The 18,440-nt window shown below is 44.7% G+C and overlaps 1 protein-coding gene across 4 annotated transcripts in view; it reads right to left on the bottom strand.

Moving 5' to 3' along the window:
- Positions 1-18,367, bottom strand: part of LOC109566944 (basic immunoglobulin-like variable motif-containing protein) — a 68,945-nt gene extending 50,578 nt beyond the window's left edge. The window contains exons 1-6 of one of the 4 annotated variants that reach the window (XM_070800464.1): positions 18,230-18,367; positions 8,292-8,889; positions 4,732-4,858; positions 1,099-1,194; positions 495-599; positions 187-281 (exon numbers count right to left, since the gene is read on the bottom strand). In XM_070800464.1, the coding sequence (XP_070656565.1) occupies positions 187-281; positions 495-599; positions 1,099-1,194; positions 4,732-4,858; positions 8,292-8,766 (898 nt within the window). In that variant the 5' untranslated portion in view covers positions 8,767-8,889; positions 18,230-18,367. Of the gene's footprint in view, positions 1-186; positions 282-494; positions 600-1,098; positions 1,195-4,731; positions 4,859-7,876; positions 7,986-8,291; positions 8,890-17,340; positions 17,447-18,229 lie in introns of those variants that run through there. The other 3 variants (XM_070800461.1, XM_070800463.1, XM_070800462.1) reach the window with 3 other exon arrangements.
- Between the last annotated feature and the right edge of the window lie 73 nt (positions 18,368-18,440).

The following is an 18,440-nucleotide window of genomic DNA, read 5'->3' as shown; positions in this document are numbered from 1 at the left end:
CTGTACATTGAAAAGTACCCTATATTAATATTATCTATTATGATTTCCTCTTAGATAGAGTGATAGACTGTATTTTGAGTTTACAGCATATCTCATGAATCAAAACCAATCTTTGAGATAAATCCTAAAGCATATACCTGTGTGTGTGTGTGTGTGTGTGTGTAAATCTTCTATGTATTTACTTACCAGTTTCTCCAGCTGTTTTATTCTTCCCATGAGGCTTATATAGAACATATGAGCATCCTTTTACACGGAAGTGGTCGTTAATTTGTCTAAACCACCTGAAAAATAACAAGAACACTCACTCATAGCAACAATTCCAAAGAAAGTGCTATTCCAATTTCAGTAAAACTCGGGCAGAGCCCAAGCCTGGCGTATCTATCAGAAGTTGGGTTTGAACAGTCAGATACATGGTTTACTATCAATGCACACCTACAGAATTATTATTTTGCAGAACTAGAAATAAGGTCTTCCTCTAAACACAGGCTTCATACCTCATAAGTGTCGTATTTCCAGTGAAGGGGCCGAACCTAATATCTTCAAATGGAGGCTGAAAGCCCAAAATATGTAAAGCTTCTTCCTGGGTGATGGGTGGAAGACTACAAAAGAAATATGGCTTTTCATTTGACAATTTCCATCATATGCAAATGCAACCTGTCTCAATGTTACTGTCTCATTTGCAAACAGTTTTATTAACATTTAAAATTTTTATCTTATCAAAAACAATGCCTACATTTATTTTTAGCTAAAAGGTTTCAAACAAAATATGGCAGTTTTCCCCCAATTTCTAAAAAATCTGTTCTTAAAAATCTCCCATTATAGGGACTTCCCTGGCAGTCCAGTGGTTAAGAATCCACCTGCAATGCAGGGGATGTGAGTTCGATCCCTGGTCAGGGAACTAAGATCCCACATTCTGCAGGACAACTAAGTCTGTGCATCGCAACTAAGACCCAATGCAATCAATCAATAAATACATTTTTTTTAAAGAATATTTTAAAAAATCTTTCATTATTCCATATTTCAAAATCTCCCATTATAGCAAAAGCAACACCAAAGAACTTCTGAATTTGGAGTTTAGAGATAGCTTATCAAACTTACTTTCCAGCTCCCATTGTGCTATACAAGAAATTCCAACAAGAAACTAATGAGGAGATGCCACAAGAAGTCTTATATTGCGGTCGGCTTATGCAGTACCTGAAAAAGTAAAAGACTGTTTTCTTCACTTGAATAAACACAAAATATGCATATAAAAACAGAACACTCATGGCAACTGAGCATGTTAGCATAATGAAAACTTTGATCATTCAAACCAATGTTAAATATTCATTCATTTAAAGTATTTTCATATTTGTTAAACACATTATAAATGCATAACTGGCTCAAATGGTAAAGAACACTCCGGGCAGTGCAGCAGCTCAGGAGATGCACGTTCAGTCCCTGGGTCGGGAAGATCTGGCAGAGGAAATGGTAACCCGCTCCAGTATCCTTGCCTGGAAAATCGCATGGACAGAGAGGCCTGAAGGGCTTTAGTCCATAGAGTTGCAAAGAGTGCGACATGACTGAGCATGCATGCATTGTAAATGCATAACAATAAATCATGCTTTTTAAGAATGATGGCTAAGTATGACTAGTTAAACTGAATGTTACCCAAATGAATGGAAAAAAATTACAGATATATAAATTTAGATGCCAGCTCCTAAAATTTCAATGCAAACTCCTAGTTGAGCTACGTGTATGACTGTTAGCAACTTTAGCTGTAAGAATTCTTTATATTGTCTGGATATCAATCCCCTATCAGATACATGATCTGCAAATGTCTTCCCCCAGCTTGTAGGCTCCCTTTTCACTTTGTTGATTGTTTCCTTTGGTGCACAGCACTGTTTAAGTTTGACGTAGTCCCATTTGTCTATTTTTGCTTTTGCTACCTGTGCTTTTCGTGTCATACTCCAGAAATCACTGCCAAATCCAAAGTCATGAAGATCGTCCCCTATGTTCTAGGATCTTATAGCTTTAGGTCTTACATTTAGGTCTTTAACCAATTTTGAGTTAATTTTTGTGTATGATGTGAAGTAAGGGTCCAGTTTCATTCTTTTGCACATGGATATCACAGCACTCTTTTCCAAAGAGATTGTCCTTTCCCCATCTTGTGGTCTCGACACCCTTGCAGAAGATTATTTGCCTATTTGTGTGAATGTTTATTTCTAAGCTCAATTCTGTTCCATTGATCTATGTCTGTGTTTATGCTGGTACCACACCATCTTGGTTATTGTAGCTCTGTAATAAGTTTTGAAATCAGGAAGTGTGTGGCCTGTGCTGCCCTCCTGTAAGTACCACCTTTCCTGTAAATCCCTAGAGGCAGTGTCCTCAGCTGGCATACAGGGGGTAAGATAATCAGGTAGTAATCAGCACAGTGTCTTCCCCTGCAATCCTCCCTGCATTTCTGTAGTGCTGACCTGGACCTCCTGAAAGAACTCAGATTCTTCCCCTCTCAATCCACGGCTCATAACCCTAGATTTAACAGAGTCACCAAATGGTTCGGGGCTGTCACCTGAAATGTAGAGCAACCTGCATTGTTCGAGGCCAGCAGTAGTCTATGAGGTCTCAGTATCTCCTCTCTGTTAATACAGAATGTATGGGATCTGATGACTATGTATTAGAGCTGACGGTTTGGGGATGTTGCTATTTCTTTGTTTCAGGGAAGATAGAGGATTTCCTGTTTTTCATTTTCTTGTTATTGTTTTCATGGGTTTGAGGGAAGGAGTGGAGTAAAAAGACCTTACTCTCATGGTTCAATCTCCCTCCTCCATCTTATACACTAAATCCTCAAGCTTAGGGACAGTTAAGATTTTTCATACTTCTTCATCAGTCCAAACTTGTTTACCAGTCTTGTTCATGACCAGCTTAAAACTTTTACTGACATTCTGTGGGTCTTTCCATTCCATCTCTAACCTTGTAACATTCTCCAGGAAATACACTTGTCATCCAGGTAATTTTTCCCCTTAGATTATTTCTCACATCTATCTTTCCTCATCCAAATCTTTATGGCCTTACATGTTACACTATTAAGAATAATTACTCATATATGTGGTTATAACAAATCCTAAGTCAAAGGGATTCAGAACAAAATGCATAAAACCTCACTCCAAAGAAACTAAAATTAATGTTTTTTATCTGTGTCGCTTCTTCAATACAGTCTACCAGTTTATCTTTGTAAAATATGCTTTTGTTAAGAAAGCATCAGTGGATTATCTCTACCCCGGAAAAAAGTTCGAAATCCTTAACCTGACATCCAGGAAATAGACTTTGAAAGGTGTTATAAAGAAAGAACAAGGACTCTGGAGTCCAATTCTCTTCAGTTTCAATCACGTATTTGCCATGTGATCTTGGGTAAGTTTCTTAGCTGCTCTGAACCTCACTTCAGACAGACCAGTCTACTCCTCATTACCAACCTGCCAGACACTTTCCTACCATCCATTCAAAGACCTTTAGACCCTCTACCCCCTCGTTTTCCTTTCTTAAGCCCCAGCTTCTCGGTGAAGCATTTCAGTGATCATCACCTCCTCTCATGTTGGTTGTTTATTCCCACCTACCATCTGACCAAGTTCCTGAGATATTTTACATTTTTGTCTCTTCTCAACTAGATTGGAGAATAAAGTCCTGTTTTCTGCCTCTCTGTACTCAGCCCACAGCAAAGCATCTAATATTTATAGAAATATTTATAGAATAAGAGAAAGAAATCTAATATTTCTAAAACATCACACAAAAGAATTTTTAAAACCTCAAATCACAGGTTAGCAGTACCTAAAAACTATCATGACTTAAACACCCTTTTCTTTAGAATAGGAACTCTATGTTATGGCCGCCAAATAGCCCCAGCTGCTAAGTGGAAGATCTTCTCATTAAAGGAATGCCAGTTAGTAAAGGCCAGAGAAGGCAATGGCACCCCACTCCAGTACTCTTGCCTGGAAAATCCCATGGGCGGAGGAGCCTGGTAGGCTGCCGTCCATGGGGTCGCACAGAGTCGGACACGACTGAAGTGACTTAGCAGCAGCAGCAGTTAGTAAAGGCAGAAGAAATGAGAGAATTTTGAAAAATCACCATTTTATAACAGGATTCAGGCAGGGGTCATCAGTGGGTTTGGTTAAAACCACTAGGTGAAAAGTTGATGGCTGTCTAGATGTTAGCTCAAAGCCACTGTCAACAGTGTAAAGACCTGATGGCGGCAAAGGGAAGAAAGGGACCTGACAGTGTGGCTGAGGCTGTGGCCCCCTTATTCCAGGGATCACTCTTAGAAGCTCGAATCCTGAATGAGCAGACTCCACATACTTTCTGATGGGATACAGTATGAAGGACACAAGGTCACCAAGACAGTGTTCTTGCCCCCAAGTATTCAACCAGAATCTAATCATGTCTTTACATCTAACTTCCAGTTTACAAGGACCGCTGTGTGTGCTCAGTAGCTCAGTCGTGTCCAACTCTTTAGGACCCCATGAACTGGAGCCCTCCAGGCTCCTCTGTCCATGGTATTTTCCAGGGAAGAATTCTGGACTGGGTTACCATTTCCTTGTCCAGGGGATCTTCCTGATGCGCATCTCCTACGTTGGCACGTGGATTCTTTACCACTTTACCAGGGAAGCCCAAAAATGAGATACTAAGGAAATATTTGTTAACTACATTAGGTATGACAGTGGTACTGTGATTAGGCAAAAAAGGTCAATTTTTAGCAGTTACCATCGTCTGAGGTCTAATACTTTCCGCTGCTTAATATCTTCAAGAGGAGAATACTGAGGCCACTCCCTTTGATGTCTTCCTTTCTTATCTGAAGTTTTTTTCTTAGAAACTTGCTTCTTTCCATTGCCTGGAACACAAGAGTATAAAAATGAGGTAAGATGAAGTAAGCTCCCAAAACAATACAACTAATTATGCAACAAATATCAAAGTAGCTAGGTCTAAAAATGCTATTCACAAACATATTCAAAACTGTATGTATCTTCAAGAATACCCTCTGCCTTAAAGAAAGGGATAGAGAATAAAAATACATTTAAAGAACCATGAATGTTATTTCCTATCAGGTTGTTATGTTTTAATCCTTGGGCTAGTCACTTAGCTAGCAAAAGAATCAATCACAAAATGCTTAGCCACATTTAGAAAACCAAATTAGCAATGGTAAAATATTTAACGAGACCAATTTCCAGAAAATGAATCCTTTCTATAAAACAATAAAACCACATTAACGTTACTCTGCTGAGAAAGTAAAAGCAGCAGATCCAATAATCTGATGATGTGATGTTTAAAAATAGCTCCAGGCCTCCAGAGACCACAAAGTGAATTAAGAATGATGCATACAAGTACATTATTAAAATGCAACTTTAGCACCAGGAGCCAGAATGGGAAACAAAGTCTCCTTTCTGTGCAAGTAGATATATGTGTGCACAGACAGACACACAGACACCACACGCATTCTCCAAAAGACACAAAAGACAACACAGTGGTTAGCTAAGGAGGGGAAGGGAAAATTGGGAGCCTCACCAAAGGGAGACAAAAGTGAATTTTTACACTCTTGGATTTTTATACTTTTTTGTTTCCGTTTAGTGGATCACCCAGTCAAAAAATAATAAAAATTAAAATATTATTAATTAACATCCAAGCCTCGTTTCACTAAAACACCATGGACATTTCACATAGCTTTGTGCACTTTATATCTTTATTTTTATTTTCGATCTCACCGCATGTGGGATCTTAGTTCCCTGACCAGGTATCCAACCCGCGCCCTCTGCATGGGAAGCGCAAAGTCTTAACCACCGGATCACCAGGGAAGTCCTAGCTAGGTGCACTTTAAAACCTCTCACACATATTACATTTTAAACAAAATCAATCTGCTATAAAAATTAAATAAAAGCTAATATTTCATTTTCATGAGTCAGTCATAAATTAGACAATAGAGATTATAGAGATACATGTTTAGAAAACAAACGTAGAAGAAGATCCTTTTTCTTCATTCAAGATGCTCTACAATGAAACCAGCTGGAACCATAAAGACCCACTGTATAGCACAGGGAACTATACTCAATAATTTGTAATAACTTGTAAGGGGAAAGAATCTGAAAAATATATATGTATATGTATAACCCAACCACTGAGCTGTATGTCTGAAACAGCAAGATACTGTAAATCAACTATACTTTAATAAAATTTAAAAAGACAGGTCATATGTCCTCCGTCCATAATGGAACTAAATTAGACATTGGTACTTAGAAAAACCCTAAATACATGGAAATAACATAGCGTACTTCTAAATAAGGTATTTATCAAGGAAGAAATAATAAGGGAAATTGGAAAATATTTCAAATTAAATGACAGTTAAAAATAAAGTGTATTAATATCTATGGTCTTCAGCAAAAACAGCACTCGAAGTAAAAGTGTTAGTTGCTCAGTGGTGTCTGACTCTCTGTGACCCCAGGGACTGTAGCCCACCAGGCTCCTCTGTCCATGGGATTCTCCAGGCAAGATACTGGAGTGATATGCAATTTCCTCCCCCAGAGGATCTTCCAGACCCAGTAATCGAACCTGGGTCTTCCACATTGCAAGCAGATTCTTTTCCATCAGAGCCACCAGGGAAGCCCCAAAACAGTACTTGGTGAGCAATTTTAGAGCATTTAATACTTACACACAAAAGTTTTGCATCAAGAGGATAGAAAATAAAGAAGAAAGTAAACCCAAAATAAGAGGAACAAAATAGTAAAGAGCATAAATCGGTGAAACAAAAACAGACAATTCAGAAAATTAGTAAAGCTAAAAGCTGGTTATTTGAAAAGACAAACAAAGCTTATACACCTACCGCTAGAAAAAAAAAAAGAACATAAACTACCAGCATCAGGGATGGAAAAGGAGTTATCACTAAAGACTCGACAGGTGTTAGAGGGAGACAAGGAACTGTTAGGAAACAGCTTTATGTGAACACCTTTGCAATGTAGATGAAATGCACAGATTAAACTGACAGAATCTATGGGAATCAAGACAACTCCATAACTGTATTTAGAGATTGTTATTACCCCTCTGAAAACCCCTCAGAAAACAGGAAGAAAGAGCACTTCTCAACACGGCTTAGGAGACCTGAACAGATATCACCAAAAAAAAAAAAAAATTATAGACCAATCACCCACAAATAGAGACACAAAGTGAAATTCTGATGACTCCCCAAGAATTACACATTTACAAAACATTCTGTGAAACAAGTTGATTTTGTCAATGAACGAGCAGATCAACAGAGATTTTACAAAATGATCTGAAAAGCCAAGAAATAATACGAACTTGACTTCTGCCTCTTTCTAGCTGTGCAAGTGTATCCCAAAATTTATCCCCTCTATGCCTCCATTCCTTCACCTATAAAATGAAGATAATAGGACCTACCTCACAAAATTCCAGTCTTACTGTGAGTTCCAAAAAAGACAGGAAGGGCATTAGGATGTGCTTCAGAACTACCACATTGCAAAAGTGAAGACTACACTGCACCCCCTCACATTGTGCAGTGCGCAACCTACTCAGTGGCACCTGGACACCCCGCTGAGTGCTCAAAACTTTTTAACAACAGAAAAGTCAGACTGTTATATAGTCACAAAGAAAACTAGATGCTTAATTGGGAAATATGAATTCACATCGCTGCGAAACAGAAATACTATGTTATTCTAGCCACCTCATTACCCATTTCTAAACTACTGTGTACTTATCTGTAATACTTCCATTTAACAGCACTCTTAGATTTGGCCCAAGCTCTCAAAACACAAGGGTTAAGTTTGAAACTTCCAATGGTAACACATTAATGAACTAAGTGTCTTACCCCCAAGGTTATTTTTTAAAACTATAATGAAATACCAACTCAGTGGCGATGAGTTTGCACAAGCTCCGGGAGCTGGTGATGGACAGGGAAGCCTGGCATGCTGCAGTCCACAGGGCTGCAAAAAGCTGGACACGACTGAGCGACTGACCTGAATTGATAATGAAAAACAACACAATGAAAGTGTTAGTCACTCAGTTGTGCCCATCTTTTTGTGACTCCACAGACTGTAGCCCACCAGGCTTCTCCGTCCATGGGGATTCTCCAGGCAAGAATACTGGAGTGGGTTGCCATTCTGTTCTCCAGGGGATCTGGGTTGCCATTCCGTTCTCCAGGGGATCTTCCCGAACTGGGTCTCCTGTACTGCAAGAAAATATGCCTAATTGCAAGTTTAAACAAGTGATATTGCTTGTTTTCTCCTTATTTTCACTTGGGAACATCCAGGCTCCTTCCTCACCTGATTTGTGTTTCAAATTCGTGGTCACTCCATCAAATTCAGATTTATCAATTTCCCATGCGAGAGGTAGCTTGCCCAGGCTGTTGGATAAGTTCTCCAAGCTGTTTTCTTCATTGTAGATGATGTCCGACGTACTGGCTGAGATGCCAATGTACCTTGAGGAATTATTTGCCGCAGATAAAGAGGTACTATCAGAGAGGCAAGAACGGGCTGGATTTGGAGTTTTATAGATTGAGGTGGCCTGGTTGAGAAAGGCATAGTCTGAGCAGATGGCGTAAATCTTCTCCCGAGTGTGGGTCACTGGACAGCTCCACGGATAATGACCATCTCCTCTGGGACCCAGGGGTTCTCCGGAGGCACGGGTGCAGAAAGATTGAACGGCACCTTGCAGGCTCTCTTCAGGAGACCTTCTCTCGGATTTGTGCTCACCATTTCCAGAATCATCTGCCCCTTCTGCTTCTGCAACGTTAGGCATTGAACGCAACTATGAAAGTTCTGTTGTGAGGAAGAGGGTGCCACGCTTTCTATTTCTTGAGAAACAGCTGTGACAACCGTTTACAGCATTCTGCAAAAACGTGAGAGCTGCAAAAATGGGCTCCTAAGGAAAGAGGGAGGAGACAGAAAGATCAACAACCCACTAGACACTGCAAAATGCAAACAGATATTCTAAGTGTTTCACAGGCCTTCATTCGATAAATATTTATTTCACAACTACTGTGCACTTGAGTTGTGGTCACTGACCATCTGTCTGGTTAAAAATTAGTTTTAAATGATGCTTTAGGATAATAAAGGATGAGATGGTTGGATAGTATCACTGATTCAGTGGACATGAACTTGGGAAAGCTCTAGGAGATAGTAAGGGACAAGGAGGCCTGGCAGGTTGCAGTCCATGGGGTCGCAAAGAGTCGGAGATGACTTAGCGACTGAACAACAAATAGGATAATAAAAAGACCAATGACTCCATTTATTTATTTTTTTTTCAATGACTCCATTTAAAGATGGGAAAAATATCTGCACAGTCATTTCTCCAAAGATGATGTAGCAATGATCAATAAGCATATAAAAATATGTGCATCACTAGCCTTCATGGAAATGCAGATCAAAGCCACAGTAAGATACCACCTCATACTGATCCAGGCGGCTTGAATCAAAAAGACAGATAATCATAAGGATCGAGGAGGAAGTGGAGAAACTGGAACCCTCATACAATGCTGGTGGAAATGCAAAATGCTCCAATGACTTTGGAAAACAGCTCCTTAAATGTTATACATGAAGTTAGCATATGATCCAGCAATTTCACTCCTCGGAATATATCTAGGAGAACTGGAGACGTCTGTCCACACAAACGTCCAGAGCAGTACTACTCATAATAGCTTAAAAAAAAAAGGGAACTACCCAATTCTCATCAATTGATGACTGGATAAATAAGATGTAGTCTATCCATACGATGAAATACTATTGGACAATAAGAAGAAACCAAATACTGATCCATGCTACAACATGGGTGAACCTTGAAAGCATTATGCTAAGTAAAAGACCAGTGACAAAGGACCAGAGAGTGTGTAACTCCTTTTACATGAAATGCTCAGACTGGGAAAAGCTACACTGACAGAAATTAGATTAGGGATTACCTAAGAAGGCAATGGCAACCCACTCCAGTACTCTTGCCTGGAAAATCCTGGTGGACTGCAGTCCATGGGGTCACTAAGAGTTGGGCACGACTGAGCGACTTCACTTTCACTTTTCACTTTCATGCATTGGAGAAGGAAATGGCAACCCACTCCAGTGTTCTTCCCTGGAGAATCCCAGGGACAGGGGAGCCTGGTGGGCTGCCATCTATGGGGTCACACAGAGTCGGACACGACTGAAGCGACTTAGCAGCAGCAGCAGCAGCAAGGGCTTGTGAGGTGAAAGGGGATTGGCAGTGATGGGGTTTCTTCCTGGAGGAATGAAAATATTCCCTGATTGTGATGATGAATGCACAACTTTGTGAATGTAGTAAGAGCCACTGAATTGTACACTTTAAACAGGTGCACCGGGCTCCTCCTCATTAGAGAAGACGCCCACACCCTTTTCTCTCTGGGTGTGTATCACTGCCTTGTTTCTGTCTTAAACTGTTTCTCTGTGTGCTCTCCCAAAATAAGTAATAAAGAAATGAACATAAATAGATAGATATAAATAAGTAAGTGAATTGTATGGTATATAAGCTTCCCTGGTGGCTCAGTGGTAAAGAATCTGCCTGTAAGGCAGGAGCCGTAGAAGATTGGGATTGGATCCCCGGGTCAGGAAGATCCCCTGGAGGAAGGCACAGCAACCCACTCCAGTATTCTTGCCTGGAGAATCCCATGGACAGAGGAGCCTGGGGGACTACACTCTATAGGGTCACATAGAGTCAGACACGACTGAAGCAACTTAGCACGCACACACTCATGGTGTTTCAGTTCAGTTCAGTTCAGTCACTCAGTCATGTCACATCTCAAAACTCTACATGCATCACCACAATGAATTATAGCCCGTAGTAACTAACTTCTGATCAGTCTCAGGAAAAACTGAGTTTCAGGCATACACCTAGCCTTTGGCGAAGAAAACAAACTTTAATAACAACCGAGGTTATCTGAGGAAGTTGAAGATTTAAACAAAAGGAAGACCTAGGTGAATCAAACCATTCCAGGTGATATGGGAGATCCCCTGAAGCAAGTGCCGGAGCAGAGTGAGCCCACCTTCCTGGGGACCACGTCATAGATAAAACCCACCCCGGGTTACCAGTTGGAATGTGACCAGTTATTGTCTCTGCCCCTTCACTTACTTGAAAAACTAGAAATGAGAATAGTTTTCCCAGGTTACAGGAAAATGATTATAATAAAACCCATCCTCAAATACTGAATAACAAAAACCGATGATTAAGACACTGGAATCTGTAAAGCAATTATCCTTCAATTAAAAAATAAATTAAAACTATTCATTGGAAAGGACCTGATGCTGGGAAAGATTGAAGGCAGGAGGAGAAGGGGGCAACAGAAGATGAGATGGTTGGATGGCATCACCGACTCAATGGACATGAGTTTGAGCAAACTCTGGTAGATAGTGAAGGACAGGGAAGCCTGGCGTGCTGCAGTCCATGGGGTCACAAAGAACCAGACAGGACTGAGCAACTGAACAACAGAAGCGATAAGCAATCATAGAAGATGGTTCCCACAAGAGCCCTGGAGTCTCTGAGAAGAAACCAGCACAGCTACTCCATGTCCCTCATGGAATTTATGAAACAGAGCTCCACACAAGGAGGACCCCACACATCCTGTGTGCTGTGCGTAGTCGCTCAGTCCTGTCCAACTCTTTGCAACTCCGTGGACTGTAGTGCACCAGGCTCCTCTGTCCATGGGATTCTCCAGGCAAGAATACTGGAGTGGGTTGCCATGCCCTCCTCCAGCAGATCTTCCCAACCCAGGGCTCGAACCCAGGTCTCCCACATTGCAGGCGGATTCTTTACTGTCTGAGCCACCAGGAAAGCCCCCACATATCCTAGGGAAGATTTTATTTTCTTTCTTTTGAAGGAATGCTTCCTCCATAGTCATACCTTTCGGACAGTGATTTTTTTTAGTACTTTATGCAGAGTTCAGTTATTTGCAGGAGGAGGGCTGGTTTGGCGGGAGCTTCATTGCCAAAGGCGGAACCTCCACGGGTTTTTTGCTTTTTGATCAAGAAATCCTAGGAGTAGCGGATCTCTCGACAGGAAGCTTTGCCGGTTTTTCCTTCTTCCTCATCTCCTGATGTGATGGTAGCTGCTGCTGCTGCTAAGTCGCTTCAGTCGTGTCCGACTCTTTGCGACCCCACAGACGGCAGCCCACCAGGCTCCCCTGTCCCTGGGATTCTCCAGGCAAGAACACTGGAAAGGGTCGCCATTTCCTTCTCCAATGCATGAAACTGAAAAGTGAAAGTGAAGTCGCCCAGTCGAATCTGACTCTTAGCGACCCCATGGACTACAGCCTACCAGGCTCCTCCGTCCATGGGATTTTCCAGGCAAGAGTACTGGAGTGGGGTGCCATTGCCTTCTCCGGATGTGACAGTAGAGGAAGATTCAAAAAGAAGCTCTGGGTAGGGCTTCCCTGGTGGCTCAGCGGTAAAGAAGCTGCCTGCAGGAGACATGGGTTCGATCTCTGAACCGGAGAGATCCCACAGGCCGGGGAGCAACTAAGCCTGTGAGCCACAAGTACTGAGCCTGCGCTCTAGAGCCCGCGAGCCACAGCTACTGGAGCCCTCACGCTGAGAGCTGTTGCTCTGCAACAAGAGATGCCACCGCAACGAGAAGGCCGTGCACCGCAACTAGAGAACAGCCCTACTCTCCACAACCAGAGAAAAGCTCACGCAGCAATGAAGACCCAGCACAGTCAGAAGTAAAATAAATAAATAAAATTAATGAAAAAAAAAAAAGAGAGAGAAAAGAAGCTCTGTGTATCTGAGGTTGTACAGGCCAAACTCTAAGCTACTCTCTTAGCAGATGCCCTAGCAAAGCATTTTCTTTTGTAAAAAGTTTTGTTGAAGTACAGTTGATCTACATCTTTGTGTTAATTTCTGCTGTACAGAAGTGACTTAGCTATGCTCGCACACACACAGACACACACACATATATATACACATATACGTTTGCACACACACACATATATACACACCCACATCCTTTTTCACATCCTTTTCCAGTATGGTTTATCACAAGATATTGAATATAGCTCCCTGTGAGCAAAGTACTTCCTACTCCTTTCCTGTTTTTCTCATGCCTTTCACTAAAAGCCACAGTGGGGAATAGAAGGAGGTCTTATTTTTGGGTTGGGGTTGTGTGGGTGGGTTGCAGGAGGGGGGAACATGAAACAGAGCATGCGGCCATGGTGAGGGTCAGTGAACAAAGGTTTAGGGGGCTGGCCGGGTGGGTCAGGGTAGACAGAAATGTTCCAGGCCTTGTCCTGTTATCTCTTCATCTCAGACTTAGCTTCTGCTTTGACAGAGCTTCCTTCCTCAGATTAAATGGCATTTTGCCTATGGGACCAGCTCTCTGGGATGTCTGAACAAAGCTAATCTGGAACATATATAAGAGAATATATATGTGTGCTGCAGTCCATGAGGTCACAAAGAACAGACACAACAGCGGCTGAACAGCAACAGAATAGGAGAATATTCTCATCAGAAACATCAGGATGAATGGGAATGAAGTTTAAAAGGGAGGGGATTTATGTCTATGTATGGGTTTCCCATGACGCTTACTCCTTGGAAGGAAAGTTATGACCAACCTAGATAGCATATTGAAAAGCAGAGACATTACTTTGCCAACAAAAGTCCGTCTAGTCAAGGCTATGGTTTTTCCAGTGGTCATGTATGGATGTGAGAGTTGGACTGTGAAGAAAGCTGAGTGCTGAAGAATTGATGCTTTTGAACTGTGGTGTTGGACAAGACTCTTGAGAGTCCCTTGGACTGCAAGGAGATCCAACCAGTCCATCCTAAAGGAGATCAGTCCTGTGTGTTCATTAGAAGGACTGATGCTGAAGATGAAATTCCAATACTTTGGCCACTTCATGCTAAGAGTTAACTCATTGGAAAAGACCCTGATGCTGGGAGGGATTGGGAGCAGGAGGAGAAGGAGATGACAGAGGATGAGACGGCTGGATGGCATCACTGACTCGATGGACGTGAGTTTGGGTGAACTCCAGTAGTTGGTGGTGGTGGACAGGGAGGCGGGCCTGCTGCGATTCATGGGGTCACAGAGTCGGACACGACTGAGCGACTGAACTGAACTGACTGATGGGCTTCCCAGGTGGTGCTAGTGGTAAAGAATCCACCTGCCAATGCAGGAGACACAAGAGACTTGGGTTCTCCCTGGGTCAGGAAGACCTTCTGGTGTAGGAAATGGCATCCCAGTCCAGTATTATTGCCTGGAAAATAAATTCCACAGGCAGAGGAATCTGGGGGGCTACAGTCCATGGGGTGACAAAGAGCTGGGCACGACTGAGCACATATGTTTATGTATGGGTGATTCACTTTGCTGTACATTAGAAACTAACACAACATTGTAAAGCAATCATACTCTAATAAAAATTTATTTAAAAACAAGAAACACAGAGAAAGGGAAATCACTGCATTTGTATATAAAAGGTAGAGCTGAGCTTCCTGGAAGCTAAAGACAAGAAAGAAAGTAGCACTTGATTAATAAAAGTGTAACAATCTGGTTTGTTTTGTGTTTGGAGTTTGTTTGCTTTTAAATAATGGTCACTGATAAGAATGATCTTTTTAGTTGTACTTTCACCCAAAAAAAAACAAAAAAACAAAACAAAGATCATCAACAAAAGGACATGTTTTTCTATTGATTGTCAACCAAGCCAAGAGTAAAACTTGGGAGTGGTATGAGAACTTTCTCACCTGAACCGCTATTGATGGACATTTCTCTTTAAGGGACTTCCCTGGCGGTCCAGTGTAAGACTCCACGCTACCAAGGCAGGAGGCCCAGGTTTCAGGTTCAATCCCTGGCCAGGGAACTAGATCCCACATGGCATAACTAACACTCGGAAGAGCCAAATAAATATCTTTTTTTACAAAAAGAAAGAAACTTCTCTTTGAAACGTTGTCATATTTATAAATTTTATCACCTAAGTAAAACAAATTAGAGAAAAATGTTGCAAACTACCAAAAGATGTCACACCGAAGAGGAAGATTATCCAAACCCCATGACCAAAACCCTGCTGCTGTTGATTTCCTCATTATTTACCTGTGCTTGCGTGCTTAGTCACTCAGTCACGTCTGACTCTTTGGGACCCCATGAACTTCAGCCCACCCGGCTTCTCTGTCTGACCCGTGTCTCTTCTCCCCATGACAGTGCCAGCTCCATGAAGCCCAGGGTGCTGGTGTTACTGCATCCTCGGAGTTTCTTAGACATGAACTAAACACAAATTATTACTCATTAGAGACTCATGATGGAGGTCAATTAATATATTAGATTGTAATCACAGCCTCAGGAAATGCCTAGGTACTGAGGGGCAGGCTGTCCCTCCACTCAATGGCCTTCACCTCTCATGATATTATCGCATCTTCTTTTGCCCTTATTTTTATAAACCATTTCTTTCTGCTCCTAGGTCCCTGCCCATGCCCATGCATTGACATTTCTAACCTGACCTGTGCACAGATAATGGAAAGTAAATCGTGTACACATATATGATCATGTGACTCCCCTGTCTAAAACCCTCTGCTATGAAAACAAAGAGCCAACCTGGCTGTCTCTCTCTCTTTACCTCCACCTCACCCTCCTCTCCCCATGGACCATGTTTCCTTTCTCTGAATGCTGTCTCCTCCCTCTTCTCCTTTATTTACTTAATTCCCCTTATCCTTCGTGTGCTGGGTGCTAAGTTGCTTCAGTGGTATCCACCGCTTTGCGACCCCATGGACTGTAGCCCTGCAGGCTCCTCTGTCCATGGGTTCTTCAGGCAATACTGGAGTGGGTGGCCCTTTCCTGCTCCAGGGGATCTTCCCAAGCCTGGGACCGAACCTGAGTCTCTTAGGTCCTCTGCATTAGCAGGTGGGTTCTTCACCACTAGAGCCACCTGGGAAGGCCACATTTGGATGTCAGTCAAATGTCACTTTCTGCCAGATGCTTCCTTCCTTCAGTGAGACCAGGTGACCCTGCACAAACTCAGTACCTCCCCTTCACAGGTCTTTTGTTGCTAAGTTGCAACCCCATGGACTGTAGCCCATGAGACTCCTCTGTCCATGGGATTTTCCAGGCAAGAATACTGGAGTGGGTGGCCATTTCCTTCTCTAGGGAATCTTCCCCACCCAGGGATGGAACAGGAGTCTCCTGCAATGGCAGGCAGATTTGTACCCTGAGACTTCACAGGTCTTGCCTGCTGCTGCTGCTGCTGCTCAGTCACTTCAGTCATGTCCGGCTCTGTGCGACCCCAGAGATGGCAGTCCACAAGACTCCCCCATCCCTGGGATGCTCCAGGCAAGAACACTGGAGTGGGTTGCCATTTCCTTCTCCTCACAGGTCTTACCAGGGTGCAATTCTAGATCGTGTGTTTATATGATGAATGTCTGTCTCCTGCAAATCTGGTTTTCCTGACTACTTTATCCCCAGGGTGATTTGTAAAAGTCTCATCAATAGATATATATTTAAGCTCCTGCAGCATCCTAGGCATTATTGTAAGCCGGGGATTAGGAGCCCAGATTCCAGGAGGGCTTACCAGAAGTGGCCTTGGCAACCAGGACCTGGAGTTCTAGGCAAGGGGACTCCTTCTCCTCCCAGGCTCTCATTGGTGAGAACTGAGGTTCCCTCATCCAGTAAAGGAGGCCATGCTCTATGATGATTTACTAGTAAGACTGAATGTAGGGCCTAAGCTTCAGGACTTAATGATTTAGTCATAAAATTCTATGAGAAGCAACAGAAGTACTCTTTAGCTCCGTGTAGAAGAAATCTCATCAAATGGCCAGCTTCAAATGCACAGCTGGAGGAAAGATTTTTGTCACTGGAAGGAACTGCTAGGTAAAATAAACATTTGGAAATACACTATTCATGGCCTCAGTTACACTTTTTTCTGGTTGTATTTTAAATCCTTGTTTTTAAGCGTTAGGTTTGCTTAGAGAACGAAGTATCTTTAAAGTCTTCCAATAAAGGCTTCCACGTAGGACCACTATCGTGATCTATATATTCTGCCCAAGGCCGCTGAGACCAAGGGCAGCGAAGGACTTAAGAAGGATGGAATGAATAGACGCCAGAGGGCCAGACGCGCTAAGCCCACGGGGTCCGATCTCCGTCTGCCCCCCTCCCTCCGCCAGCCCCCTCCGCACGCCCTCCAGGCCCCTTCCTCGCTCAGACCTGAGCCCCTGCCCAGGCAGAGGCGCCCGCCTCCGAAGGATGCCGGGGTGGGGGTGGGGGGGTGTCTACGCGCGCTCCGGCCAGCGGCGAGCCCCGGCTCCGGGGCAGGCGATCGGAGGCCCACCGCCCTTCTCTGCGAAGCTGGCGGCGCCGCCGGGCTCGGAGGCCCCCGGGATGAAGACGACAGTGACGCAGGCCTACCGCTTGCAGCCGCCGCCAGCGGAGGCGGAGGCGGCGCCCGTCCACAGGAAATAGAGCGGGGCGACCCCAGCCCGCGCCGCCGGACATCCCCGCGCATCCAGGCGCCGCGCGCCCCCGGGCCGAGCAGCGGGGCCTCCGCGCCCTCCTCCCGCCCTTCACCCGCGCGCTCTCCGCCTCCAGCCCGCGCGGGGGCCCGGGAGCGCGGGGCGGGTTGGGGCGCAAGGCAGTCCCGTCCCCGGGCTAAGAGAAAGCCCCCGATTGGCGTTTCTGAATGCACAAGTTGATATGAGTACTAATGTTAACTGCCCCCCGAAGAAAACAGTACAGAAAACCCTCGCCTTGACCCCTGCCCGGGCCCTGGCTTTGGCTGGCGGGGCCACCGGCTCATCAGAGTTTGTGGGGCACTCGACAAGGCCGAGAGAAGGGCGGAAGGGGGAGAGGAGGAGGCTCCCGGTACGAGGTCGGAGCTGGCCGGGACCCCTCCGGCGACCGCGCGGGCCGTGCGGGGTGGGGTCCCGGCCACCGCGCTCTCCGGGCCCGGGCCCAGCCGAGCATTGCGCGGAGGCTCGCGCCGCGCCGGCCGGGGGGCCATCGGTGTCCCCGCCGCGCCTCCAAACCGGGCTTTGTTCCCGAGAAGACGCGTCCTTTCTCTCCCGGACGCTTCCCTCCACCCTGCGGCCCGGGTCTTCGCCCACTTCTTCCCCGGAGGACCGGTCCCCATGCAGGGGCGTCCACTCGGATGACCACCGGGCCCCGCGGAGAGCAGGTGGGAGGCGGCAGGCCTGGCCCAGCGGCGCTCAGTTGCCCACCTCCCCCCCGCCCCGGGCCCAGCGCGCAAGGCGCAAGGTCGTCGGCGGCCACCTCGACCCCCGCCCACCGCCCGAGGTACCTCTGGCCTGTCCGGCGGAATCCGGCCGCGGCGGTCGCGGCGGAGCCCGGCCCGGGTCCGGGATCACAGCTTCCAGCGCGCGGCCCGCGATGCGCCTCGGGTTACCCTGGGGCCGGCGTCTCGCGTCCCATCGGAGCGCGCGGGGACAGCGCCCAGACGGCCGTGCCGGGCGACCGATCGTCCGATGTCATGGGCAACACCTTCCTTTCAT

This window comes from Bos indicus, chromosome 12, assembly GCF_029378745.1.
Source record: "Bos indicus isolate NIAB-ARS_2022 breed Sahiwal x Tharparkar chromosome 12, NIAB-ARS_B.indTharparkar_mat_pri_1.0, whole genome shotgun sequence".
Lineage (NCBI taxonomy): Eukaryota > Metazoa > Chordata > Mammalia > Artiodactyla > Bovidae > Bos > Bos indicus.
This window is presented reverse-complemented; position numbering and strand designations above follow the sequence as displayed.